The following is a 25,763-nucleotide window of genomic DNA, read 5'->3' on the forward strand; positions in this document are numbered from 1 at the left end:
TGTGTGTGTGCACACTGGAGTACACACTCCAGCTTATGAAATGTGTTTTGTGTTGTAAGTGTTGGAAAAATACAAATGGCAATTAATATGTTTTGACAGGATATAAAATATTAGAGCACTCTGCTTTAATACATAGCCTTAATGTAACTAGAAAGACTATTAATACAGTATAATATATAATTTAAAATAAAATAAATAATTTAAATTTATTTAAAATAAAATAAAGAAATACATTTTCATTCCTTCCCATACCCACTAACATTTCCCTTAGTTTCAGATAACGTAAGCTAGCCAAACTGAGCCAAAGCTTCTGGCCTGGTTGCAGAGTAGTTGTAGAGTTTTTGACTGCATCACTAATAATGTATACGATGGGCTATATATTAAATGTTCTAGCCTAAAAATGTTAGACGAGCTTTCTTCCAACTTACTTTCTCCATCATTCACGACGTGTGTTCGCCGTGTTCGCGCGATGTTGTTGGTTATCTACAGAGGTGGAAAGTAACGAATTACATTTACTCGCGTTACTGTAATTGAGTAGTTTTTTTGTGTATTTCTACTTTTTTAAGTAGTTTTTAAAATCTGTAATTTTACTTTTACTTAAGTATGTTTTGTTTAAAGTATTGTAATTCGCTACATTTTAAAACGTATCCGTTACTGAGTAAAAAAAAAAATCATTATTAAAAAAAATGAACTAGCCTACAGCACGCGCGCTCGTGCTCAGCATTGATTGATTGAAGGGCGGGAGAACAGACACGCAAAAACCACAAAAAATATGGAGACGGACAACACAGATTCTTTACACACACACGTGGCGAACCCCAGGTAAGTATGGGGATACTTTGGATATAGAAAAACGAACGCGTGGTTGTCCTCGAGGCTCGAGCATAGCCTATTCATTTTGCAAAAATTGTGGACGCAAATTGGCTGCAAAAGAAGGAAACCCATAGAACGTGTTCGGGAACACCATCCCTGCGTGCAGATTAAGATATGTCCCGTTTATAATTTAAGGTCGAAGGATTTCTGTGATGCAGAGGGAATCCCGGAGTTTCATTATTATCATGAAAATGGAATTTAGCCTACAATAACGCAGACGTCACGTAAAACACATGAAAGTAAAGCTGTACAATAAATCAAATTGCGACATGGTCTGTAGTCTATATATTAAAGCACAAGAGACTGCTATATAAATGTATAATCTGCGTGTCTGTGTGAATCAGTGCGAATGAGACGAGCCGTTTCGTCTACTACATACTCAAGTACGCGACGCGCTAATAGTGTTTTCAGCAGCTCACAAACAATATGAGAACATGAAAACATGAACATCTCCAGAGCTGCTCTGAGAGAATGACCTTTGAGAAAAACCTTGTCAAATAGCCTACACTCTGAAACAGGACTTCATTACAACCCATCAAAATAAAAGTTTGGTCTAACTGCGAAGAAATGATGACATAACTGTTGTGGGCCTACAATAGAATGTACTTCTCATAATAATATTAACAACAACAATAATAATACAGATTATTTAAACATTATTTAAGGATTTTTGTCCATGGTTTAATTGAGTAAATCTGTTTTGCAGCACTTTGCCAAAAAATAAAAGGATAAAAAAATGTGTTAAACTTTTATTTGATAAACCACCGTTTTGGATAATATATTTGTTTTAAATCATAAAAACAAAAAGGATTTTTCTGAATTAAATACATTTCATAGAAGTCTTGTTCTTGAACATTTTAATAAATTATTAATGATAAAGAAGTTGTTAAATGAGTAGTTCACATTAAAATGAAAATTACCCCATGATTTATCAGCCCTGAAACCATCCTAGGTGCAGGCTATTTAACTTTCTTCTTTGTTCTTTCAGACGAATACAATCAGAGTTATATTAATAAACACTCTGATGCTTCTGAGCTTTATAATGGCAGTGGATTGCAACCATCAGTTTAAAGCTCAAAAAAGTACACCATACGCAGTCTACTTACACCTTAAACGCAACTCATGACGTCAGAAGTAGTGCGTCCTGGCGTAGCATAAATATCAGCAGTACGTCGCATTACTCGCATAAGTTGCGCTTTAGATTTAAGTCGAATACATATGTTCGTTTGGCCGGAAACTAGTTATTTTACTTCATAAAGATTTAAATATGAATATCTTTCTTACACAAACTCAACGTTTTGTTTCAGAAGGCCTTTATTAACCCCCCGTTGCCATGTGGAGCACTTTTATGATGGATGGATGGATGCACTTTTATGAGCTTCAAACTGATGGTTGCAATCCACAGCCATTATCAAGCTAGGAAGCGTCAGGGTGTTTATTAATATCAGAGGCTTCCTTCACCTCTGTACAGATAAAACATTATCTAAATGATTCCAGTTCGCATGGAAATTTTTTTTTGTATTATGCAGGTCAGACAAGTAATTTGGTGAGGTCAATTTGTAAAGAAAGACTACTCGCATGCACACATTCAAATGCACATACCTATAGATTAAACACGTAATACGCATGTGAACGCCGTCAGCGTTTTCACAGATTCACATTTTTGAAGTTTAGACAGAGATGATAGCGTTTTTCAAAAATTTTCAAAGCTTGCACCTTGTAACCTATTTCAAGGTTCACATTCTCGAGCTCCAAACACTGTTGTCGTGCAAATGAACGGCCAGAACACATTAAAGTTTTCTGTTTTCTGTTAAAGCGGTGTCGTGTTAGCGGCCCCTAAGTTAATAACTAATGTGCTTTTCGCAACGAATCAATCAAAAATGAATGAATCAAAAACTAACTTTAGCTGGACAATAACTTTATTCTAGAGCGGCTGTAAAGCCAAAACACTCTCTGTTACTGTAATCTCCTATTATCTCTGTAAAGCTGCTTTGAAACAATCTATATTGTTAAAGCGCTGTATAAATGAAGGAGACTTGACTTAATATAATTCTGATTGTATTCGTCTGAAAGAAGAATGTCATATACATGACTTGAGGGTGAGTAAATCATGGGCTGGTTTCATTTTAAAGTTAACTACTCCTTTAATCAAATTCATAATCATTTATTGAAATTAGTTGATTAGACATGTTTTATTGAAATTTTAATAAACAAAACAAATGTTTCCAAAAATACTGTTTTCATCTCATTTACTGTAACTGTCATTTTAACTGATGATAATAATAACCCTAATTTAATAATACAGTTTTTATATTTAATAATTGTTTAATACCATTATATTAGTCGGTTATCATACTGTGAAAATCTCATACCTTTACAACCCTACTCGGGGGACTCCCCAACCCACCCCCGCTGTTAAAAAAGTAACTCAGTTACTTTTACTCTGAGTACATTTTAAATGAGCTACTTTTTACTTTTACTTGAGTAGATTTTTCGACCGGTACTTTTACTTGTACTTAAGTAAAAAAAAATTGTAGTAATAGTACTTTTACTTGAGTAAAATATTTTATTACTCTTTCCACCTCTGGTTATCTAGTAACGAACGTACGGTGGCCGAGAATGTTCCGTCAACTTCCGTGTGTTCGCGCGCCTATTAACGAACGCAATCTGGCCGAGATACGTGCTGGCGGCAGGAAACTTCACTTTGTGTGCCCGCGCCTCATATACAACGTTATATAAAAAGCTTGCAGGACAACTTGGTTGGCATTGCCTTTTCAGCGTGAGAAATACACGGTGTGGCGTGTGAGCGTGTGAACTGGTTGAATTGCGTGTGTCTCACGGCCAATGCGTGAGACTTGAGAACCCTGCAAAATTCGTGACTCATGTCCAGTTTTGCTGCGGTTAAATAAGCCGAGAGTGAAGCGGAACAACGCGACGTAGGCTATATTCACATAAAATGTTAACACTGCAGTTCACAAAAGTTCATAATGTGCATGTGCTTTAATGCTTTGTCGGTTAAACATTTAATTTTAAATGCTGATGCGCTGTTCTAACGAGTGCGTTTCTCAGCGCGTACATGTGAAGCTCACATGCACTAAAAGCCTTTCTAGTACCAGCGGCGCCTGGATACTGGACTAAGTTATCTTTCGAGTATTATTGTGCTAGTACTGTTAAATACACACAAGATTTACATAAACAATGTCGGTTGTCCGCTTGTCAAATGTGTGTACATTAGACGTGTCATGCTCAGCTCTTAAACAGACAGTAGCAATTGTAAACACATTGCCGCTTGTACTTAAAGGGATAGTTCACCCAATAATAAAAATGATCTCATTATTTACAGGCACTCTAATGTTGTTCCAACTGTATTAATTTCCTTCTAATATTTTTCTAATATTAATAGTTTTAAGAATGTGGAACAGTAGCTGGTTCCCATTGACTTCCAAAGGAGAAAAATATACTATTGAAGTCACTGGGGTACATCAACTGTTTGGTTACCCACATTCATCCAAATAACTTATTTTCAACAGAAGAAAAAAAACAACTTGAGAGAGTAAATTATGACAATTTGAATTTGTTGTCAATTTGAATGTGAAATTGTTGTTTTTGTTCAAAGGACTAAACGTTTAGTCTTAAAAAAAAAATCTTAAGTTTGTATTTTTATACATTTTATTTATCAGAACTTTAATATATTTTGATGTTCCTCTGTTCTGTTGTGACAATACAAGAAACAAGTTTCTTTTTAAAATGCATTATCATATTATTTTAGTTAAAACTCATAAATAACTACAAATAACTAATGTTAGGGAAATTTGTTAATGTTTTGTTGCGCGTTTCTGAAAAAAAAAAAAAAAAAAATCGTCCGATTTTAAAACCAACAAATATTTGTACCGGTATCAGCCTTCAAAATCCTTTATCAGTCGGGCTCTAGTACCCATCAAAAGTTTGTACACACCAATTGTAATGTGTGTCCAAACTTACTGTAATATAATACACATAAATAATATTGCTACTGTATTATAATATACATAATATAATATAATAATATCGGCCGATATATCGGTATCTGGCTTTTTTTTTATCGGTATCGGCATCGGCGCCCAAAAATCCATATCGGTCGGGCTCTAAATATTATACATCGCCTAAGCAACACAAACGCAATACGCATACGCACGCATACGCACGCGTCACTCACGTGCATTAACATGTGACAGTTGACCATGCAGAGGATCAGGGAGATTATTATTATTTAACATTAGCCAGTTGGCGAAGAGTTCTTCATTTTTGAACATTGTTCTTCAGTTACTTAAAAGCAAAGAAAGGTAGGCCGTTTATTTACTTATTTTTGCGATTGGATCCCGTAGCGCTGTATTCTCTACTGCATGCTTATGCTTCTCTCTAATGGACAGTCTGTTCAATATTTGTGGGCATGATGTTTCAGGCTAATAATAAAAGTTTACCTTTTAGTAGCGTGTGACGTGCATGTGTTTGCGTGTAGCAGAGACAGCGCGCATCAGAGAACGCGCATCAAAGAGCGCACCAGAGAGAGCTTAAAGTGATTTTGATGTTGGTCTCTTCTCGTGTCGGGTCGGGTTCGGGCTGAAAAAATTGCAGCCGTTGTCGGGCTGGGGCCGGGTAGGGCTTGAACACCACGGGCCAGGGCTGGGTTAGGGCTGGAGTTTTTGGCCCGTGCAGGGCTCTAGTGTCCGCCTCACTTCGGCTGGGTACCGGACCTAGTTGAAACACCAGTCATCTAGCTGGTAGGGGGCCAAGACGGCGTCTTGAACACCACCCTATTACAGTCAAGCAAGGCTGGACTAATGAAATGCAGAGCGTGGAATAATAAGCAACAAGCTACATTTAACCAGCTCTTACGATAAGAAAGCACAGAACTGGGTAAAAATAAAATGCAATTTGAAAAAAAAAAAAAACATTAAGAATGTCATTTTTGTTAAACTGTTAATAAATTGCTGTTAAATTGTACAAGTTATTACGCATGCTTTTTGATTAATAACATTTCATAGGTGTGATTGGCAAAGGACAAAAAAGCAGGAAAATATACGGCGCAACAACCATGACGCGGTCGCGGCGACAGAAATTGACACGTTTTCACAGGTACCCACACGTCCAAAATTCTTAGCACACTTTAGATAACCTTCCGCAACGAGTGCAGGCTCTTTGGTGGAGCTCTGCTTTGAATGAAGCTCCATCGTGACAAATGAATGAACTACTTGCGGAGTGACATGAAGACATGAATCAGAGGCACAAAAAAAGTTGACAGCGGTGAGCGGTCATTATGTTTACCAATACCCGACCCGTGCCTTGCGCGATCACGTGCACCCCAACTAAAAAAAAGCGGATTTGCATGATTTACAAGAGCATCTTTTTCAGATCGGAAAAGCCGGATTTATCCTGAAGAATCACTCCCCTGACATTTAATTTAACCATCCAGAAAAATTTTAATGGGGGAAAAATACGGTGGAAAAAATACGGAATCCAGACAAATTTAAACGGGAAAAACGGAATTAACTCGCATTAAACTAGGCATCTTGTAAAGTGTGCTTATCCTTAAGGTTAGCTACATTAACAGTTTAGGTTTTTTTTTTTTCTCTGCACATTAATGTTACTATCTCTGCTATAACATTATCTGTTCATAAAATTGGTATCGAAAAAAGTATTGTTCAGGAACCTGTATCGAATTTTTTTTGAACGATACCCAGCCCTAGTCAGATATAGGGAGACATACAAAATGTGCTGGGCTGGTGGTACTCCAGCACAGGTTTGAGAACCACTGGTTTAGAAGATATATTTTAATAAGTGTATGGAGCCATGGCTACAAAATGAATGGGCTTATATCTTCTAAACGATTTGACTAATTAAAATTATTTTGATAACGTTTTGCCATAAGTGTCTAAAGATGATACATGCAAAATTTCATGTGAATCAGTCAAGTGCTTTAGGAGCATTTAGAAAAATAAATTTTTGCCAACTCAAAATGGCCTACAGACTACAACATGTTGTAATAATGTTGTCCACTAGAGGGAACCAGTGGATAAGACCTCTATTTTTTCCCATCAGTTTGAATGTATGAATCCAAATCTCACAGAACTTCATACACATGGACAACAAGACATTCTGAGTAAGCATGCAGTTTCATGAGTTTGATGAACTTCTGATGCTTGGTGTGCTAATGGCAATTTTTAAAATATTAGCCATTTATATCAATGGGATTCAGGATATGATGGCCACAATACTAATATTGTCCACCAGAGGGAGCTACAGGATAACAAATCATTTTAGATTTCATAGTTTAAATCTGCAGTCTGTAACTTTTGGTGCTCTAGCGGTTAATAAACAGAACTGCATGTGTCTTGCAGAATAACATTGTAGCCGTTTATCGTTTAGCCGTTAACAGAGCTACTTATCTCTGTTTATGTCAATGATGAGTCACGCAGGTACTGGGCTACTCCACAGTGGTACGACCCCAACCAGTCTAAAATAGTCAGAATATAAATGCTTATTATAGGTGTACTGTAGTGATTCAGGCTAAGACAAAAACACTGTTTGGAAAATGGATTCATGATGTACTCACTTATTATATACATTTTTTTACAGTTTGAACACAAAAAAAGTTATGGACTGCAGTTATAAAGTCTGTGTAAATGGTTCAATAGATTGACTTGTAGTTAAAAAAATGCATATAAATTCATTATAGCTTCATAAAATTTAATAAAGCCCAATATAACCAGCTTGCAAAAAAGAAAAGAAAAAAAAAACCTGTGTAATGCATATAGGTCATTCAATGTTCAAATAACTTTTATTGTCAAGTCACCTTTATTTATATAGCGTTTTTTACAATGCATATTGTTTCAAAGCAGCTTTACAGTAGGAAAATAACAGGAAAATAATGCAATAAAGTTTGTTTCAGCTGTACAGCAGATTTAGAAGAAAATAGTGTTGTAGTCCAGCTTAAATATTGTCAAAATTCATCTTTGTTTTTGTTCTTACTTTCCCCTGTGTGAAGTTCATGTTTACTTGGTTGTCATTTCTGAGTATGCCCTTGTTTGTTGACATAGTTTCTGATTAGTTAATTGATAAGTTTCACCTGTGTCTAGTTTAGTGCCTGATTTTGTATTTATACCTCGTTTAGTTCAATTATTTGGTGTTGCCTATTGAATTTTGGTGTGTAGTTTTTTTTTATTTTATTGCATTGAGTAAAAGGAGTGCTGCATTTTTATCCAAGCATCATGATTTCCTCTCTTCTGTCATTGACCTGTGTCATTTATATATCCTAATAATATTGAAAATATATGTCAAGTAAACAGACATGACTAATTGTATTGCTGTCAATTTAAAATGAAGACCATTTTATTTGTTATATCCATTAATCCATTCATCTATTCCGCAAACCGATCTTGAGTCCATCCCAACATCTCGGGCAAGAGACAGAAATATATTAAATTATTAAAATCATTTTTGCAGACTGAAATACACTATATTGCACATGAACTTTAATGACATCCCATTCTTAATCTGTAGGGTTTAATATGGAGTTGGCCCACCCTTTGCAGCTATAACAGCTTCAGCTCTTCTGGAAAGGCTTTCCACAAGGTTAAAGAGTGTGTTTATGGGAATTTTTGACCATTCTTCTAGAAGTGTGTTTTTGAGGTCAGGGACTGATGTTGGACAAGAAAGCCTGGCTCTGCTCTAACTCATCCCAGAGGTGTTCTATCGTGTTGAGGTCAGGACTCTGTGCAGTCCAGTCAAGTTCCTCCACACCAAACTCGCTCATCCATGTCTATGGACCTTGCTTTGTGCACTGGTGCGCAGTCATGTTGGAACAGGAAGGGGCCATCCCCAAACTGTTCCCACAAAGTTGGGAGCATGAAATTGTCCAAAATATCTTGGTATGCTGAAGCATCAAGTGTTCCTTTCACTGGAACTAAGGGGCCAAGCCCAACCCCTGAAAAACAACCCCACACCATAATCCCCCCTTCACAAAACTTTACACTTGGCACAATGCAGTCAGGCAAGTACAGTTCTCCTGGCAACCGCCAAACCCAGACTTGTCCATCGGATTGCCAGACAGAGAAGCGTGATTCTACACTCCAGAGAACACAATTTCACTGTTCTAGAGTCCAGTGGCGGTGAGCTTTATACCACTGCATCCAAGCTTTGCATTGCACTTGGTGATGTAAGGCTTGGAGGCAGCTGCTTGGCCATGAAAACCCATTCCATGAAGCACGAAGTTTGGAGGTCTGTAGCTATTGACCTCAGCATGCGCTGACCCCGCTCTGTGATTTTATGTGGCCTACCACTTAGTGGCTGAGTTGCTGTTGTTCCCAATTGCTTCCACTTTGTTATAATACCACTAACAGTTGATTGTGGGATATTTAGTAGTGAGGAAATCTCACGAATGGACTTAATGCACAGGTGGCAACCTATCACAGTACCACGCTTGAATTCACTGAGCTCCTGAGAGCGACCTATTCTTTCACAAATGTTTGCAGAAGCAGTCTGCAACCTAGGTGCTTGATTTTATACAACTGTGGCCATGGAAGTGATTGGAATACTTGAATTCAATGACTTGGAGGGGTGTCCCTATACTTTTGGCAATTTAGTGTTAGTTCCCACATCAGACATAAGTAAATATAATACAAATCACATACAGCAATGACAATCTCACATATTGGGTTGGTTTTGCAGGTCCATCATGCGTGGCTGTGATAACATGTGTAGTTACTGTATAGTGCCTTTCACTCGTGGCAGAGAGAGGAGCAGACCCCTGTCTTCCATCGTGGAGGAGGTCCGCATGCTTTCAGATCAGGTAGAATGGTAGTTTGCAATATGTATGTAATAAACCTACACCAAAAGCTCATTACTGTTTTCATATATTTGATGGTGAGATAATGTTTGTTTGTGTGTGTGTAGGGGGTGAAGGAGGTAACCCTCCTGGGTCAGAATGTGAACAGCTATAGAGACCTATCTGAAGAACAGTTAATCTGTTCTAAGGGCAATACTAAGCTCAGCCGAGGATTCAAGACAGTGTACCGCACAAAACAGGGAGGCCTCCGCTTTGCAGACCTTCTGGACAGAGTGTCCCTCATCGATCCAGATATGAGGATACGCTTCACCTCACCACATCCTAAAGACTTCCCTGATGAGGTAGGTACCATGAAGTTACAGTACTTTCGAGTCAGGAATTCAATCTGCTTTTTTGTTATTATTTTCGACAATTCTACTTAGGTGTGATTTGTTGCTTTTTTTTTGACACAGTCAGGTCCCAGTAAAACCCTACAGGTTTTTCCTCAAAGAATGGGGGGTGAACCTCGACTCAGCCCCTCTACGGTGGTCCAGGTGCATGCCCCACTTTAGAACATTTTGTGCATTTTAGAATTAAATACCGTATTTTCCGGACTGTAAGTCGCACTTTTTTTCATAGTTTGGCTGGTCCTGCGACTTATAGTCAGGTGCAACTTATATATCAAAATTAATTCATACTGACTGACATGAACCAAGAGAAAACATTACCGTCTACAGCCGCGAGAGTACTCTATGCTGCTCCTGTAGCCTACCCCGGAAAAAATTAACTGAAAACAACTGAAAAACTATTCACTGAAACATTAACCTAAAGACAACTGAGAAAGCCTGAACACAAACAAAGTGCCCCCAAAAAGAAAAAAATCTCCATGTTTTCGGTGCTGATGCGGTGGTGACGCGTTCATGTAACATGTAAGGGTGGCGCTGCCAATAAAGCACCTAAAAGCTGTCACAAAGAACCGGTAAAATGAATGATTATGAATATGTCAAATATAACAAGGAGACATTTTAATTGTTTACTAATAAACAAGTGTTTTCTGTGTCAGTGTCGGCTGCAAAGATGAAGTTGACGATGCTGTCTCGCGATATTCGCCGTAGTGAACGCGCCAGAGAGAAATGCACATTTCATACGGATTACATAAGCAGAGAACTCATACGGATTACATAAGCAGAGAACAGTCTGTTTTCTTTCGTTTTGAATTGTTCTGTTTAAAAGTAGACATTTCAAGCTTTCTATAGATATATTTCTCAGGTCTGTGAGGCAAATAAGCTACCTCATACGCTGAGTTTCGGTTAATTTATGAGACTAGCTCCAGTTCACGAGCCGGCGCCTCCGTGTCATGATTATCTATTTTCTACTATATTATCTTATTTATTAAATCCAGGCAATTGGTTGATGAAACATTGATTAAAATTAAGATACAGTTAATACAAAACGAAATTAAATTTAAAGACAGGCTTTGTGCTTTCTGTTTGAGGTCTCTGTGAAAGTTTTAAAGCAGTATTTTAGTGCCGCTTTCAGAGCGCTCACGTCCGTAACGGATAACTTTCCCGTCCGTAACACTGTTTTTTTTGTGAAATAAATTTCTAAATAAATGCGACTTATAGTCCAGTGCGACTTGTATGTTTTTTTCCACTTCATGACGCATTTTTTGACTGATACGACTTATACTCCAGAGCGACTTATAATCCGGATAATACGGTACATAATTCTAGGCACATTGGAAGGAAATTAAGCTCCAACCTAGTTTCTGTGACAACAGGATTACAAACACTTCTCATTATAAATCTAGCGAAATTCTGTAATCATTTGTCCACAAAAATGTTATGCACAAAATGAATGCACATGTAAAAATAAAGCGTAACTGGCATTCTGTTTCCGAATGCATGTTAAACTCACAGCACAAGCAGAGATGGATTTCCCTGCATTCACTGTGAACTGAGTCGCAAAATAATTGCAGTTAGAATTGCTAGAGTGTGACTATTGTATTGCAATAATTAGCACTTCAATGTCAATATGGTCTGAAAACTAGTTTGCACAAATTTGTAATTAAAAGTTTAATAACAGTAATGATTTATGGTCACATATGGTCGTGTATATATATAAGATTTGTACCACTGAATGTTGATAAGGGAAGAAGGAGGCGGGAATGCTTTAATAAATAAACATAAAACGAAAGTAAAAGCGTCAGCCCCTCACGGACAACTGCACACACATAAACAAAACATAACATAAATGTCCAGGCCTGGTCATCTCTCATTCTTTACTGCCGTTGCTCCTCCTTTTATGCTTCAGTAGATCCTCCATGAGATAGGAGGCTGGTGCGGCATGCAGGTGACGCTCATTATCAATCGCCACCGCCCTGCTTGCCACAGAAATGGTAAAACATGAACAGTTAATTGTACCCACCATGCATATAGAATGTTACGTGAGGAAAAAGAGAAGTAAAGAAAGTGAAGCTTTATAAAAGAGAAGAGGGAAAGAAAGATGACATCGAGGATGTCTGGCTTGTGGCCTTTAACCCAGCTGTCCAGGAAGACAGAGCTCAGGCAGAAAAAGAGAAAGTCCAGGAGCAGAGCCCCAAGAAATAAGCCACAGAAAAAAAGACAGGGCATCAGTTTTTTTATTTTCCCATGCGACTAATTTCTAATAGTCAATACTAAAGGTGTGACAATTAGCAGACCCCTGAAGAATATACATCTTGGCCTAAAGACCTTGATCATTAGCAGCATCTCTGGGCCTTCAGGAATTCCAAATGAACCTTTTGGTAAAGAAGAGGGGGTTGAAACAGGAAAGCCAATCTCTTTGTTAATTTTCAACCCTACACTGTATTTTCCTTATTTTAGACATTACTGCTTGCTTTCAAAGCCACGGCTTCACTTTAGTTGTCCGGTCTGGGCAGCATGCTGTCCTGAAGCTAACCAGTCCAACCTCAAGGTATAATATAATATAATATAATATAATATAATATAATATAATATAATATAATATAATATAACATAATATAATATAATTGAAGTATTTGAACTGATATAATATAAAAATCAGTTTAAATGCTTACATTTGTTTTAATATTATATATTATTATAATATGAAAACAAACGGAAGCATTTAACAGATCTAATAGCTAATAGCAGATCTCATGAACGTGATTTCTTTTATAGTTATCTAAACATCCCTGACATACACTCACACACAACAATTTAAACTGACGTATGAAACTGAGGTATTTTGAATTTGCATGATGCACCTGTGGTGGGTGTGTAACTGTAAAAGTTTTATAACTGTGCTATGCCCATCTTCCTTGATCTTCCACCACTTAATCTTTGTGTTTCGCGTTGCCTCTCGTATTGAGCTAATTGGTCCACAAACTTTAAAGTACTCCTACAGCGACTGATTTGGCTCACTGCCGCTCATATGCGCTCATATCATTCTCTTGCTATGAATCCTGTAAACCTAGGGTGACCAGACGTCCCGAAAAATTCGGGACAGTCCCGAAATCTAAGCTGTTGTCCCGAATCCCGAATCCGGCCCTAATTGTCCCGAAAATTATACTAAAGCAAATTCTTGAGTAGTTATTGTCTGATAAAACATTAAAAACTGTCCGTGGAGGTTGAGTCGTCCTGCAGCCAGCCCCCGCCGGCTGCTTATTGGCTGCAGCATATTTTTCTTTTTCTTTTTTTGAAGTTCAACAAAGATACCGTAGGCGCGAATTAAAATGCATTGATAAGCGAGCGCGAGTTGCCGCAACCGCGAGGACAGTGAATGTGCAGGCAGCCAGTAAAGGAGTGATTGATTGGTCGCGGCACTGTGTGCAAAAAAAAAAACTTCGGCCTAATGTCTGATGTTGGGTTACACAAAGCAAATCATCTACACAATTATTTAGTTTTCTTATTTAATGACCGACAATTTCGTCATAATAATAATTTTGGCATAAGGCTTATTAGCGTTAGACTTTAGCCTGAAATGTCTGATTTACGCACTGTTACAACAGTCTTTTTTTTTTTTGGTCACAATGACATTTGAGTTCATGATTTTAATATTGTTTTTTTGTGGCAGACTAAATATTAATGACAAACTGTTATTGATCTTTGAATAAAAATATGTTTGGTTCAGGTTTGAAAATTCATTTTATTATAGGCTATGTAGTCTAATATCATAGTAGGACTACCCCAAAACCTCCCCAAACAACGACCCCCCCCCCCCCCCCCCCCCCCCCCCCCATGCAGACAGCTAAGAGGGAGCACAAATTTTTGCCCTTGTTGAGATTTGCCAGATTTACTAAACAGAGAAAATTTGCGTAAGACTGCAATCCCATAAATGCACCGGTTCCAGTTCTGCGGGTGATCTAAAGACAATGCGCTATTTACATGCAGCCAGCTCCGTTTTTTTCTTATGACCAATGCAATCTACCTGTCACTGCCTACGTTTACATGCAAAATAAACCGTTAGTAATCAGTCCGAGTATTGTGTATTGTCACAGTACTCCAACTGATTACACAGTAATCAGTTGACGGCTCAATCAGACTGAAAAGCCTTCATGTAAACACCTTAATAGATCCGATTGAGCTCGATCCGAATGAAATTTTGTCGGATTAAAAGGGGCGGTTTATTCCTTTTCTAACCCGATCGAGAGAACATGTAAACACTTGATCTGATTGAAAACCGAAACTGAAAGGACTGTTGTTCCTGTTGAATAAAGTGTCATATAAATGAGTGTCCCATCATCCTAAAATTCTCCTTTCACTCAGCGTCTGTGAAGTGAAGCATGACAATGTCCCACCAGTCCTTGTTTCGGATTTCATCCACAGACGACTGGTTTTGGGCGCAGGGAGGGGAAGTTTTACTGCGTGATAAATATAAGCAGCACGTCAAACCGGTTAATATGCTCATTTACTCCAAATTATGAACAGAAATGGATAAATATTAAGTCTGCTGTTTAAAACAAATAAAGAACCAATGTAAGAGAATAGTTTGTATGCGCAACAGCTGGAAACTGTATATTCGTCCAGTGTGCGCATGTCAAAAATATATATTCAGATTTGAAGCTTGTGACATATAAATGCGCACATCAACCCGACCACATATTTAGCGTTCATGTAAACACTACATTCAGATTCATCAATCGGAATAAATTCAGTTCGATTGAAACCAAAGTTGTGTATGTAAACGTAGCCACTGACACACCAGGCTTTCCCTCCACACACACACACACAGCGTGTGATTTTTCTTTTTTTTCTTTTCCCAAACCAGTTCAGCAGAAATCCCGCCCTGCAGCCGATTCTAAAGATTTCATTGGTCATGTCAATCACTGTACTGATTGCCTACACCAAACACTGATCCCTAAACCTACCACTGTACCTATGAAATAAGCTGCAGGGCGGGATTTCCGCTGAACTGGTTTGGGTGAAAAAATCACATGCACACACTCTCCCCAGACTAATCACTTGCACCTGCAGCTCATTGCCATACTCATCAGCACTACCACAAAAGCTCCTCTCACTCCTCACTCAGTGTGTTGTCACCAGTATGGATCTCAGGCTGTTACCCTGCTCGATATCTGCTGCTAAAGCAACTTACCTGTTTCCCTGTTATCTTGGATATACTTGGATATACTCATCTCCAGCGATCTCCTTACCTGTACTCCTTGTCTCCAGCGATCTCCTGTGTAATCCTCCTTAATCCATCATTAACAGAACCAAGTGTGCTGCACAAGTCCTGAAAAGTGAAGCCAAAGCGTCTCGATCGCCCTCAGGTGGTTGGTCCCAGTGTAGGTCATAAACACCGCCCTCCACGTAGTCTAATGGGACGTGAGGCAAACTAAACAATCAAATTACACTTAAAATTATTTTTTTTCAAAGATGTTTTCTGTCATTTTATGTAGTTTTTATCACACTGATGTTTTCGTTTTTTTAATAAGTTTGGTTGTAGTTAGTTATTTGATGCTATAAAAACGGGAGTGTGACGTCATGTTTGACAGCTGTGATTAGCAGCTTCTCTGAGCGAAGTAGTCAGTGACACCAGAGCTGCCAACTCTCACGCATTCACCGTGAGACTCGCGCAATTGACACTTTTCACACGCTCTCATGCCACACATCCATTTTGTCACGCACAGAAGAATCGCGAAGCAAAGAGGACACGGAGACCGACAGACTAGACAGAGCAGGTTACTTATGATATAAAAAAAATTCAGCTCTCAGATTCTGTCAATTTTATTACGAAATTCAAACAATAAATACCGTTTTGCCGCTTGTAAATTTGACGTGACAGATCCCTAACGGCACGTGAACCGAGCCTTTCTACTAGCTAATAGTAAATAAACACGATTGAACAATGTTAAAAGAAACAGTACAACTTACCGAAATGTATATTCATCATACATAATATCGATCAATCAGTGTTTTTCATCCGCGGAAAGGGTCAATAAAACAGCTGGAGAACAATTATGTCACATAACATTTACCTCAGGAAAGCCATTTGATGACCATAATATAGGCTATAGCACGTTAGTTGGCTAGAAAAAAAGAGCTATAGAGAGTATTTTGCTAAATATGTGTACTATATTACATATTTATTATATTTTTACTTATATCATTAAATAAAGTTGTTATTATAATAAAAAACGCATTATATTTAATTTGAGTTATTTTTAACCTTAATACTGCCAGCTGATAGGGCTCTCTGTATTGTTTACAGCATTAGGTGAGATTTATTTTTTTTTTCTTGAGAAAAATTAACTAATATTTATCCAAATTAGTCAATATTAAATCAAATCACAAAAATTAAACTGAATTGAAATTAAAATTGTAATTGAAATTGTACCATATAAACATTGTAACATGTTGTCACTAAACCTAATAAAATTCAGTTTAGTTACAAAAATGTGTAAGATAATTTAGTAATTCTGACAGATCAATTTAGCTCAACGGAATTATTAATTAATTTATAGGGAATTCGAAAGAATCACTTATTACAACCAAGCAAATGACTCGTTCGCGGTTCATTTGAACTGGCTGTAACTATCAGCTCTGCAATATATAAATATCCAAACTATAGTGAAACACTATAGTTAGCAAGGTAACTTAGATCAGCAGTTTAAGACATTAAATTCGTAAGCATATAACACAAGTAACACTTCTCTTTAAAAATACAAACAAGACTTTATTGATTATTCTGACTAACACATAAACTAATATCTAACACAAACACACGCACACACACATTCATACGAGTTGCAGAAAGGAAGAGAGTGAGGAAAGAGTGAGATGATGAGTGAGATGATGAAATCTCAAGATTCTATATGCACTTATAAGACATGACCTGAACAAACCATCAAACATTAATTTAACCTTTCTATCGTTTCGTAGGTTATTAAATCTATATCAAATACACCAGTTCAGCTTAAGAGCCTGGAGGTTACTTGCTCGTTTTGCGTTCCTTTTTGGGAATTCCTTTGGTCTGCGTCAAAGGGGGTTTCCCGAGTTCGTTCGTTGGCTGGTGTCCCCGTGCTTGGATAGATGTCTGTGGCGGCCACTCACGTGGTGTGGATGGCGGATGGATGGAAAGTCTTTGTTGAAGCTGGCTTTGCAGAAGAAACGTGGACCGAAATCTTGCCGCAAAACTTAACTTAGAACCGAGACTCACAACAGAAAAGAAAGGAAACTAAGAAAAGAAAGGAAATTGAGACGAGAGTAGATGATGGCTTGAATGAAGTTGTTTAACCCATGTTCTTCTGATCTTGATTTGGGTTCTTTCGTCTGCGTGTTTACATGGTTACTAGTCTCTCTGGTCTCTTCTCCCTTCGCGCACTTTTTCTAACCTTGTTGAGAACTCTTCTAAAACTTTGTTCGGGTCTAAGATTTTAAACTCACATGTTTGTCCGGCCTCCTGGATCAGTTCTGACCAATTAGACACTGTCTTTATTTAGGAGGTGACGTTCTCTTCACTTCTTATCATAAATCAAGCTTATCTGTGCTCTCCTTACTCTCTAAGCTCTAGCAGAGAGGACAGAGGCCACAGTTTAGACATTATTACTATTATAAGAATACGAAACATTTTACACAGATTTCAATCAAGCCATCTTTTGAATTAAGAACATGCGATCATGCTGACAGGAAGCACGACACACTTTCATTCACACACCTAATAGTTATAACAATTACATGAATTATATGGCATCTAAGCATATTAGATACACACATATATTGTAGAAACAACATAGAATTATGTAGTTGCATGATGTTTGATTATAAGTCCACTGAAAATTGTTCTTGACTGATTTTGTGTATAGTTATAGGTAAAAGCTCAGTTCTGTGGTTTGAAAAGATTTTACACCCTGAGGTCATTCAGAGGTCCTTAAGAAGAAGATGGTCTGTTTTGTATCTCTGTCGTGGGGGTCCAGCAACTTCTGCTGTTATCTTGATCGAGCACCAAGCTGTGTCATCTCTGAACCAATCAGACTTTCCAACACTATCAAACGCTGACAACATTTTTCTTTTAGTTGGGCTCATCTCTTTGAAGCTTGAATAGCCATAAAGTTCTTAGCTGGGGTTTTTCGTTGGTTAGCATAGACTGGCTGGAGCCTGATTTTATGGCCCTGGACTGGTAATTTGGGGTCTGGAATGTTGGGTTCTGTGTGGAATTATGTTTGAACAAATCACCTGGAAGATTCTTTTGTGTATGATTCGCACTCAATCCTACAAATGTTTTGACAATCACAATACACTTGTTGTGATGCAAGATTATTTTTTTACATCCCCCCCCCTCCCCACCAACAGACTTTTTGGGGGATTTTCAGGAGATTGGAGCTTCAACTTTAATTTGTACATTTCCATAACTGTTTATTTCACACTAACATAATGAGATGTTCTGCAGTACATCTGTACTAACTGTTTCTGCGGGAGTGTGGGCGGGGTCTTGATACCTTGACTCCACTTCACGCTCACTACTGCGCAGACTCGGGTCCCGTGTTCACTACTGCACAGAATCAGGTCCCAAATCAGCGTAAGATGTCAGCACCATATTGGGACATTGGGACTTCACCTTTATTTATTTTTTTTTACAATTGAAGAGAGTGAAGGTGCACCGTCCATCTATGAAGTACAGAAACCCTGAACCGCAACAAAAAAATAAATAAAAAAAATTCGAGATTAAAGTTGAAACATTTCGAGAATAAAGTCGAAATATTTCGAGAATAAAGTAGAAACATTTCGAGAATAAAGTCTTCCGTAGAAGTTGCGTGTGTGCTTGCCATTATTTCACATTGCCACACAGGCATTCATGCGTGTGCGTGTGTGTGTGTCAGTGTGTGTGTGTGTAAACTGGATCTACACAAAATAATAGCTTTTTACTTTTATCTTGGCTTTCAACAAAAGGAAAATCTACAGGTCTACCAACATGGCATTAGGCTATAGGACATTATATACTGCGCCGGAATAGATTTTAGCCTACAGGCGAAAACACTTTTCAGACTGGATCAAGATAGCCAGCTTTATGAATGAATGAATGCATGAATGAGGCATTTATATAGCGCTTTCATATGTCTACTACACTTATATTTGTATTTATACACATATTTCATATGTAGGCCAACACTTAAAAGCGCTTTACAATCATTTCAGGGAATCTCTCCTCAACCACCACCAATGGTTATTATACTTGAGGAAATCACGGGATCCGGCCAAATGATTGGATAGGATGCACATAAAATGTATCCAGAACGTATTTACGGTGAAGAGGGAAACAGTGCGGTTACTGTTAATTGTTCTCGACCCAGATAGAGTTGCCTATTATAGACGAGCACGAAAACACGTCAAAAACACTGCCACATAAAGTTTCGACCAGATTGTGAACCTACTCCGGCGGAGTCTGTGTGCTCGTCTATAGGCAACGCCATGGTAATGCATGTTGGTAGATTGGCACCTGTCGAATTTTCTTTTTGTTGAAAGCCCAGATAAAAGTAAAAAGCTACTATTTTGTGTAGATCCATGTCCTAGGCAGTTCGACTTTTCCTCTTCCTTCTCCGAGGAAGCGCATTTCTTTACACACACACACACACACACACACACACACACACACACACACACACACACACACACACACACACACACAAAATTTCAGAATTGGAAACACGCCCTATGCACCAGTGGACGCGCGCCATTATGAATGCACACACACGCAACTTCTGCAGAAGACTGTATTGTGGTAATGTTTCGACTTTATTCTCGAAATGTTTCGACTTTATTCTCGAAATGTTTCGACTTTAATCTCGAAATGTTTCGACTTTAATCTCGAAATACTATAAATTATTATTTTTTTTTGACGGATTGTTTTTTTTTTTATGTTGCGTTTCAGGGCTTCCGTAATGAACAGAACTGTAATCTCATCCTGCATACCCTCAAATAAACTGTTACATTTACCTCACCTGCTATACCAAGGGTGTCCAAACTTGGTCCTGGAGGGCCACTGTCCTGCAGAGTTTAGCTCCAACTTGCTTGCCTTAACACACCCACACACAGTAAAACCTTGATTAGCTGGTTCAGGTGTGATTAATTGGGGTTGGAGCTAAACTCTTTAGGACTGTGGCCCTCCAGGAGCAGGATTGAACACCCCTGTGCTATACTTACCTGCCATGCTCACCTACTTGCTATATAACGTCACGTATGTCAGTTTGACCTACTCTACTTACCAGTATTAAGTATTTTGTCACTATCATCTATGCTGTTGTTTTCTCCTCCTGTGCCATCTGACAATAAATACTGCTTTGGGTCCAACTTAACCATCGTGTCTGAGTTTTCCATAACACTACCAAGAGCAGCACAAATTAGTGTAGAGTCGCAAACAAGCAGAGTTGATGATAATCAGGTGTGGGTAATCTACTAACAACACAGGCGTAGGCTATTTAAAATGGCCCTTTGCCAGTAATTACAGTATTTAATTTAACTTTTTTTTGTTGTTAAATCAGGTGCTACACTTGATTCAGGAGAGAAGGAACATCTGCAAGCAGATCCATCTGCCAGCACAGAGTGGCAGCAGTCAGGTTCTTCATGCTATGAGACGTGGGTAAGAATCGTTTATAGGGCTGTGTATTGTCAGCTAAACTTATTACACATATCATAATAGAGACAATAGCTGGGATGATTATGACAAAAGTAATTTATTTTGGTCAATATTGTAATTACTTTAATTACTTAACACAATTATGAGTGGGTGATATGATCAAAACCTTAAATGAGTAATTTATTTCACAATAGTGATATATAAAAAGTATATTTTGATGGAAATAGCCATTAAAATTCACAATTCTCTATACCACAGCAGAATTCTAGGCTAACTAATGTAAGAGAAAAAGTCTTCAAAAAGTTAATGAAGACAAGTAAACATACAATAAAAACAAAAAAGCAAATTACAAACAATAACAAATTATTTATTAGTTTCAGACCAACATTAAAAAGAGGGGTAACACTTTATTTAAGGGTCCAATTCTCACTATTAACCAGTTGCACATATTAATGTCTTATTCTGCATGATCATATTCTACATCCCTTAATCCGACCTAATACCTAAACTTTACTACCTTACTAACTTATAATAAGCAGTAATTAGGAGTTCATCGAAGTAAAAGTCATAGTTAATAGTTATATAGTGAAAATTGGACCCTGAACTAAAGTATGACCAAAAGAGGAAATACAACCAAAGCATAACAAGAGACAACATTAACTGAGAAAAAAAGAAAATGGAGTGGCCTAACAGAGTAATGAATGTGCACTTTCTGCATGGTAAAAAATTAGTGAATGCTGGAGATGAGATTCAAACAATAAAACATATTGACTAACATATTTTAAAAGCCTCTTCAAGATTGTTTATTTTTTTCTATTTTAAAGAAAAAGAGGACATATCAAATCCATTATGTAGAGGTTAGAGGCCTCAGATCCTTCTACCTCAGCCATATAAATTGTTTGGCTAAGAGCATAATAAAAGCTATTACAATCAGATTGTAGTTTGTAAATTTATATGATTCTAGCCTGGTCCTACCAGACTCTCGTACATTTAATTTGTACAGAGAGCTGACAAGCGTTAACTTCCTTGAAGGTGGGTACTCTGTTGAAGTTTAAAACTATTGAATCTGCCCAGAGCTACTCTGGATCTGCCATAAACAATCGCTAACGTTTGGTCATGATGTAACCCTACAACTCAGACTAGCGCACAACATCAACGTCATCGTTCTCAGCCACTCCCTCTGTTCGCTGATTGGACCGGCAAAAAATTGGCCAGAGAAAACCCAAGAATATACCGCAAACCCAGACGATGTACTGAAAGAAAATGAAAATTGAACGGAAGTACGTAGGAGGGCGGAGCCAGGCTAATATGATTCAGGAGTAATTCTAAAAATTGCTTTCAGTGGACAAGGGGAGATCGATCTGCCTAAGAAACCAGAAAATGGTGGCCCAGAAAGTCCCAAGCTTTATACAGGATCAAAACAAGGCTGGGGTAAATCTACACTGGTAACAAGCAGGATCCCTATGTTAAAAGTCTTAACACAATTTTGGCTTAGTCTAAGGACTCAAAAATAAGGTCTGCCTGGTGGCCTGGGGCCAGCATGAAAAACAATCAGGACAGTTGACGGGATTAATAAATTTATACAGTATATATTAAAGTACCCCTATAATGCCTTTTATAATATTACCTTTTATGTAGTGTGTAATTATAGCTGTTTGTGAATGTAAAATGTCTGCAATGTTTAAAGATCAAAGTGCATAACAAAAAATGCTATTGTCTCTCAAAAGAAAAAATCGATTCTGAACTGCTGAAACGAGTTGTCAGTTGTCAAAATTTGACAGTTAATGATACAGTTCCCACATGTGCACCTCAATAAATTAGAAATATACATGGGTTTATTTATGAACAAACTTGTTAATGCTGTTGTAGAGGAATTACACAGTTACAACATATAATGAACGACAAACTGAGCGATATAAAGCGACAAACGATTTATATAGCGCTTTTAACAATGTAGATTGTTTCAAAGCAGCTTTACAGAGATAAACGTATAATTTAAGGTAACAGAGATTGTTTTGGCTTTATAGCGGTTCTTTAATAGAGTTATTTTCCAGCTAAAGTTAGTTTTGATTTATTCACTTCCGTCGCAACGATCATTTGTTATTAAATTAGGGGCCACTAAGACGACACCATTCTCTCTACACAGACTTTAAACGCGAACCTGTGAGAAACGCTGATGGCGTTCACATGCGCATTAAGAATTGGTACTATAGTTATGTGCATTTGAATATATGTGCGCAGGTTTGTAATTCCCTACAAACCAAGCCTAAACAAAGTACTGGTCTTTCCTTATAAATTTTAATACAGAATTTTTTTTATTTTGTCACTTCGGGGTAGGTACGCGAAACGAATTTTCCCGACAGCGCTTTATCTGTAGAGTGGTAAAGGGATCCTCCATAGGGAGAGAGTAGTTGGCACTTCAGCACTGCGTTGTCATCGGGTCCAGGCGAAGGTCCTTCGTCAGATCAGGATACGGCCTGGATCCGGCAGGCTACGGGAAAACCTCGGGATAAACAAAGACACTAAAATTAGCGTAGATGCCATTCTTCTTATGATGTAACGAGTACATCAGTATTTATGGGAAGTGTTCCCGGTTCCAGCTGACCTAATCTATGCAGCCTAACATTGAATTATAGAAGTCTATAATGTATTGTGTGAATGCTAGGTCACAAAGATGTGTCTTTAATCTAGCTTTGAACTGACAGAGTGTGTCTGCTTCCCGGACAATGTTAGGAAGACTGTTCCAAAGTTTTGGTGCTAAATAAGAAAAGGATCTACCGCCAGCAGTCGAATTAGACTTGAAAGACTATAATTCGTTAAGAGCTTGCTCAAGTACTGCAGAGCTAAACCATTTAGTGCTTTGTAAGTAATCAGCAATATTTTAAAATTTATGCAATGTTTAATAGGCAGCCAATGCAGTGTTGACAGAACCGGGCTAATATGGTCATACTTCCTGGTTCTGGTAAGAACTCGAGCTGCTGCGTTTTGAACCAGCTGTAATTTGTTTATTAAGCGTGCAGGGCAACCACCCAGTAGAGCATTACAATAATCTAGCCTTGAGGTCATGAACGCATAAACTAATTGTTCTGCATTTGTCAATGAGAGCATATGGCGTAATTTAGATATATTTTTATGGAAAAATGCGGTTTTACAGATACTAGACACGTGACTTTCAAATGAAAGATTGGTATCAAAGAGCACACCCAGGTTCCTAACCGATGACGAATACTTAACAGAGCAGCCATCAAGTGTTAGACAGTATTCTAGGTTATTACGTGTGGACGGTTTTTGTCCAATAATTAGAATCTCTGTTTTTTCAGAATTTAGAAGTAGGAAATTACTAGTCATCCAATTTTTTATATCAGCTATGCATTCCGTTAATTTTGTGAATTGGTAAGTTTCGTTAGGTTTTGAAGAAATATAGAGCTGAGTATCGTCAGCATAACAGTGAAAGCTAATTCCATGTTTTCTAATGATATCTCCTAAGGGTAGCATGTACAGAGTGAACAGCAGCGGTCCTAGTACTGAGCCTTGTGGTACGCCATACTGAACTTGTGATCGATAAGACATCTCTTCATTTACTGCTACAAACTGATAACGGCCAGATAAGTATGATTTAAACCATGCTAGTGCAATTCCACTAATGCCAACATAGTTTTCTAGTCTATTTAAAAGAATGTTGTGGTCAATGGTGTCAAATGCAGCACTAAGATCGAGTAACACTAATAGAGAGATACAACCACGATCGGATGATAAGAGCAAATAATTTGTAACTCTAATGAGAGCAGTCTCGGTACTATGGTACAGTCTAAATCCTGACTGAAAATCCTTGCTGATATCATTTCTTTCAAGAAAGGAAAATAGTTGTGAGGATACTGTGTTTTCTAATATTTTTGACAGAAAGGCAGATTCGAGATCGGCCTGTAATTGACTAATTCTGTAGGATCAAGTTGCGTTTTTTTAACAAGCGGTTTAATCATAGCCAGCTTAAAGGTTTTTGGTACGCATCCTAGAGACAAAGACGAATTAATGATATTAAGAAGAGGATCTATGACCTCTGGGAGCATCTCTTTCAGTAGCTTAGTCGGTTTGGGGTCTAACATACATGTTGTCGATTTAGATGAATTAACGAGTTTGCAAAATTCTTCCTCTCCTATAGCAATAAATGAATAACATTTTTCCTCAGGGAGACTAAAATGCACTCCCTGATGCGATACTGTAGTAGACGTTTGCATAGTTATAATTTTGTCCCTGATATTATCAATCTTATAAGTGAAGAAGTTCATAAAGTCATTACTGCTGTGTTGCTTGGAAACTTCTGGGCTTGAAGCCCAGTTTGTTTGGCTTGTGGTACTTTTAAAAAGCTGCCTTATCTCCAACTACATCTGTCTTGTAGCCCATATCTTACAGGTAGTATCATAAATATTTTAAAGTTTACCACACTAACAAACAAACAGTCACACTAACAGTTGGCTCCCATGCCTTTTCTTTTGCATTTTCGTAATGCAAGAAATACTGCTGTAATACAGAACTTTCACCTTGTTTTTTCAAATGTGATTTGTTTTCCTTGCTTTCCTTGTTTTACCCAGGGCAGGAAGTCATATGTTGACTGTCAAGTCACATTAATTTATATAGCGCTATTTACAATACAGATTGTTTCAAAGCAGCTTTACAGAGATAACAGGAAAATAATGCAAACAAGTTTGTTTCCAGAAGAAAATAGCATCACAGTCCAGCTTATGTCCAGCAGCTTCAGTGATGTTTCATTTTGCTTGAAGGACATAAATTACCTGACATAATAAATTGTTACATTTGATTATTCTTAGCCACTCTGGAATACACTGTGATGTCATCATCCAGCTCAGTTCAGTTCTTGTATAATAGTGTCAATGCAGGCAGATCAATATTATTGTTGAATATTAAATTAGATTTAATGTCCCTAACTAAGCAAGCCAAGCCAATGGCAACAAAGGTGGGAAAAGGTGACAGTGGCAAGGAACCAAAACTCCAT

At 37.8% G+C, this 25,763-nt stretch overlaps 1 protein-coding gene across 7 annotated transcripts in view; it reads left to right on the forward strand.

Moving 5' to 3' along the window:
• The window catches only part of cdk5rap1 (CDK5 regulatory subunit associated protein 1), a 76,931-nt gene that overhangs the window by 15,125 nt on the left and 36,043 nt on the right, over positions 1 to 25,763 (forward strand). For all 7 annotated transcript variants that reach the window (XM_081358256.1, XM_081358253.1, XM_081358257.1 and 4 more), the window contains exons 6-8: positions 9,580 to 9,700; positions 9,805 to 10,038; positions 20,658 to 20,755. In XM_081358256.1, coding sequence (XP_081214382.1) covers positions 9,580 to 9,700; positions 9,805 to 10,038; positions 20,658 to 20,755 — 453 coding nt within the window. The remainder of the gene's footprint in view (positions 1 to 9,579; positions 9,701 to 9,804; positions 10,039 to 20,657; positions 20,756 to 25,763) is intronic.

Source organism: Scardinius erythrophthalmus, assembly GCF_964197995.2.
Source record: "Scardinius erythrophthalmus genome assembly, chromosome: 25".
Classification (NCBI taxonomy): Eukaryota; Metazoa; Chordata; class Actinopteri; order Cypriniformes; family Leuciscidae; genus Scardinius; species Scardinius erythrophthalmus.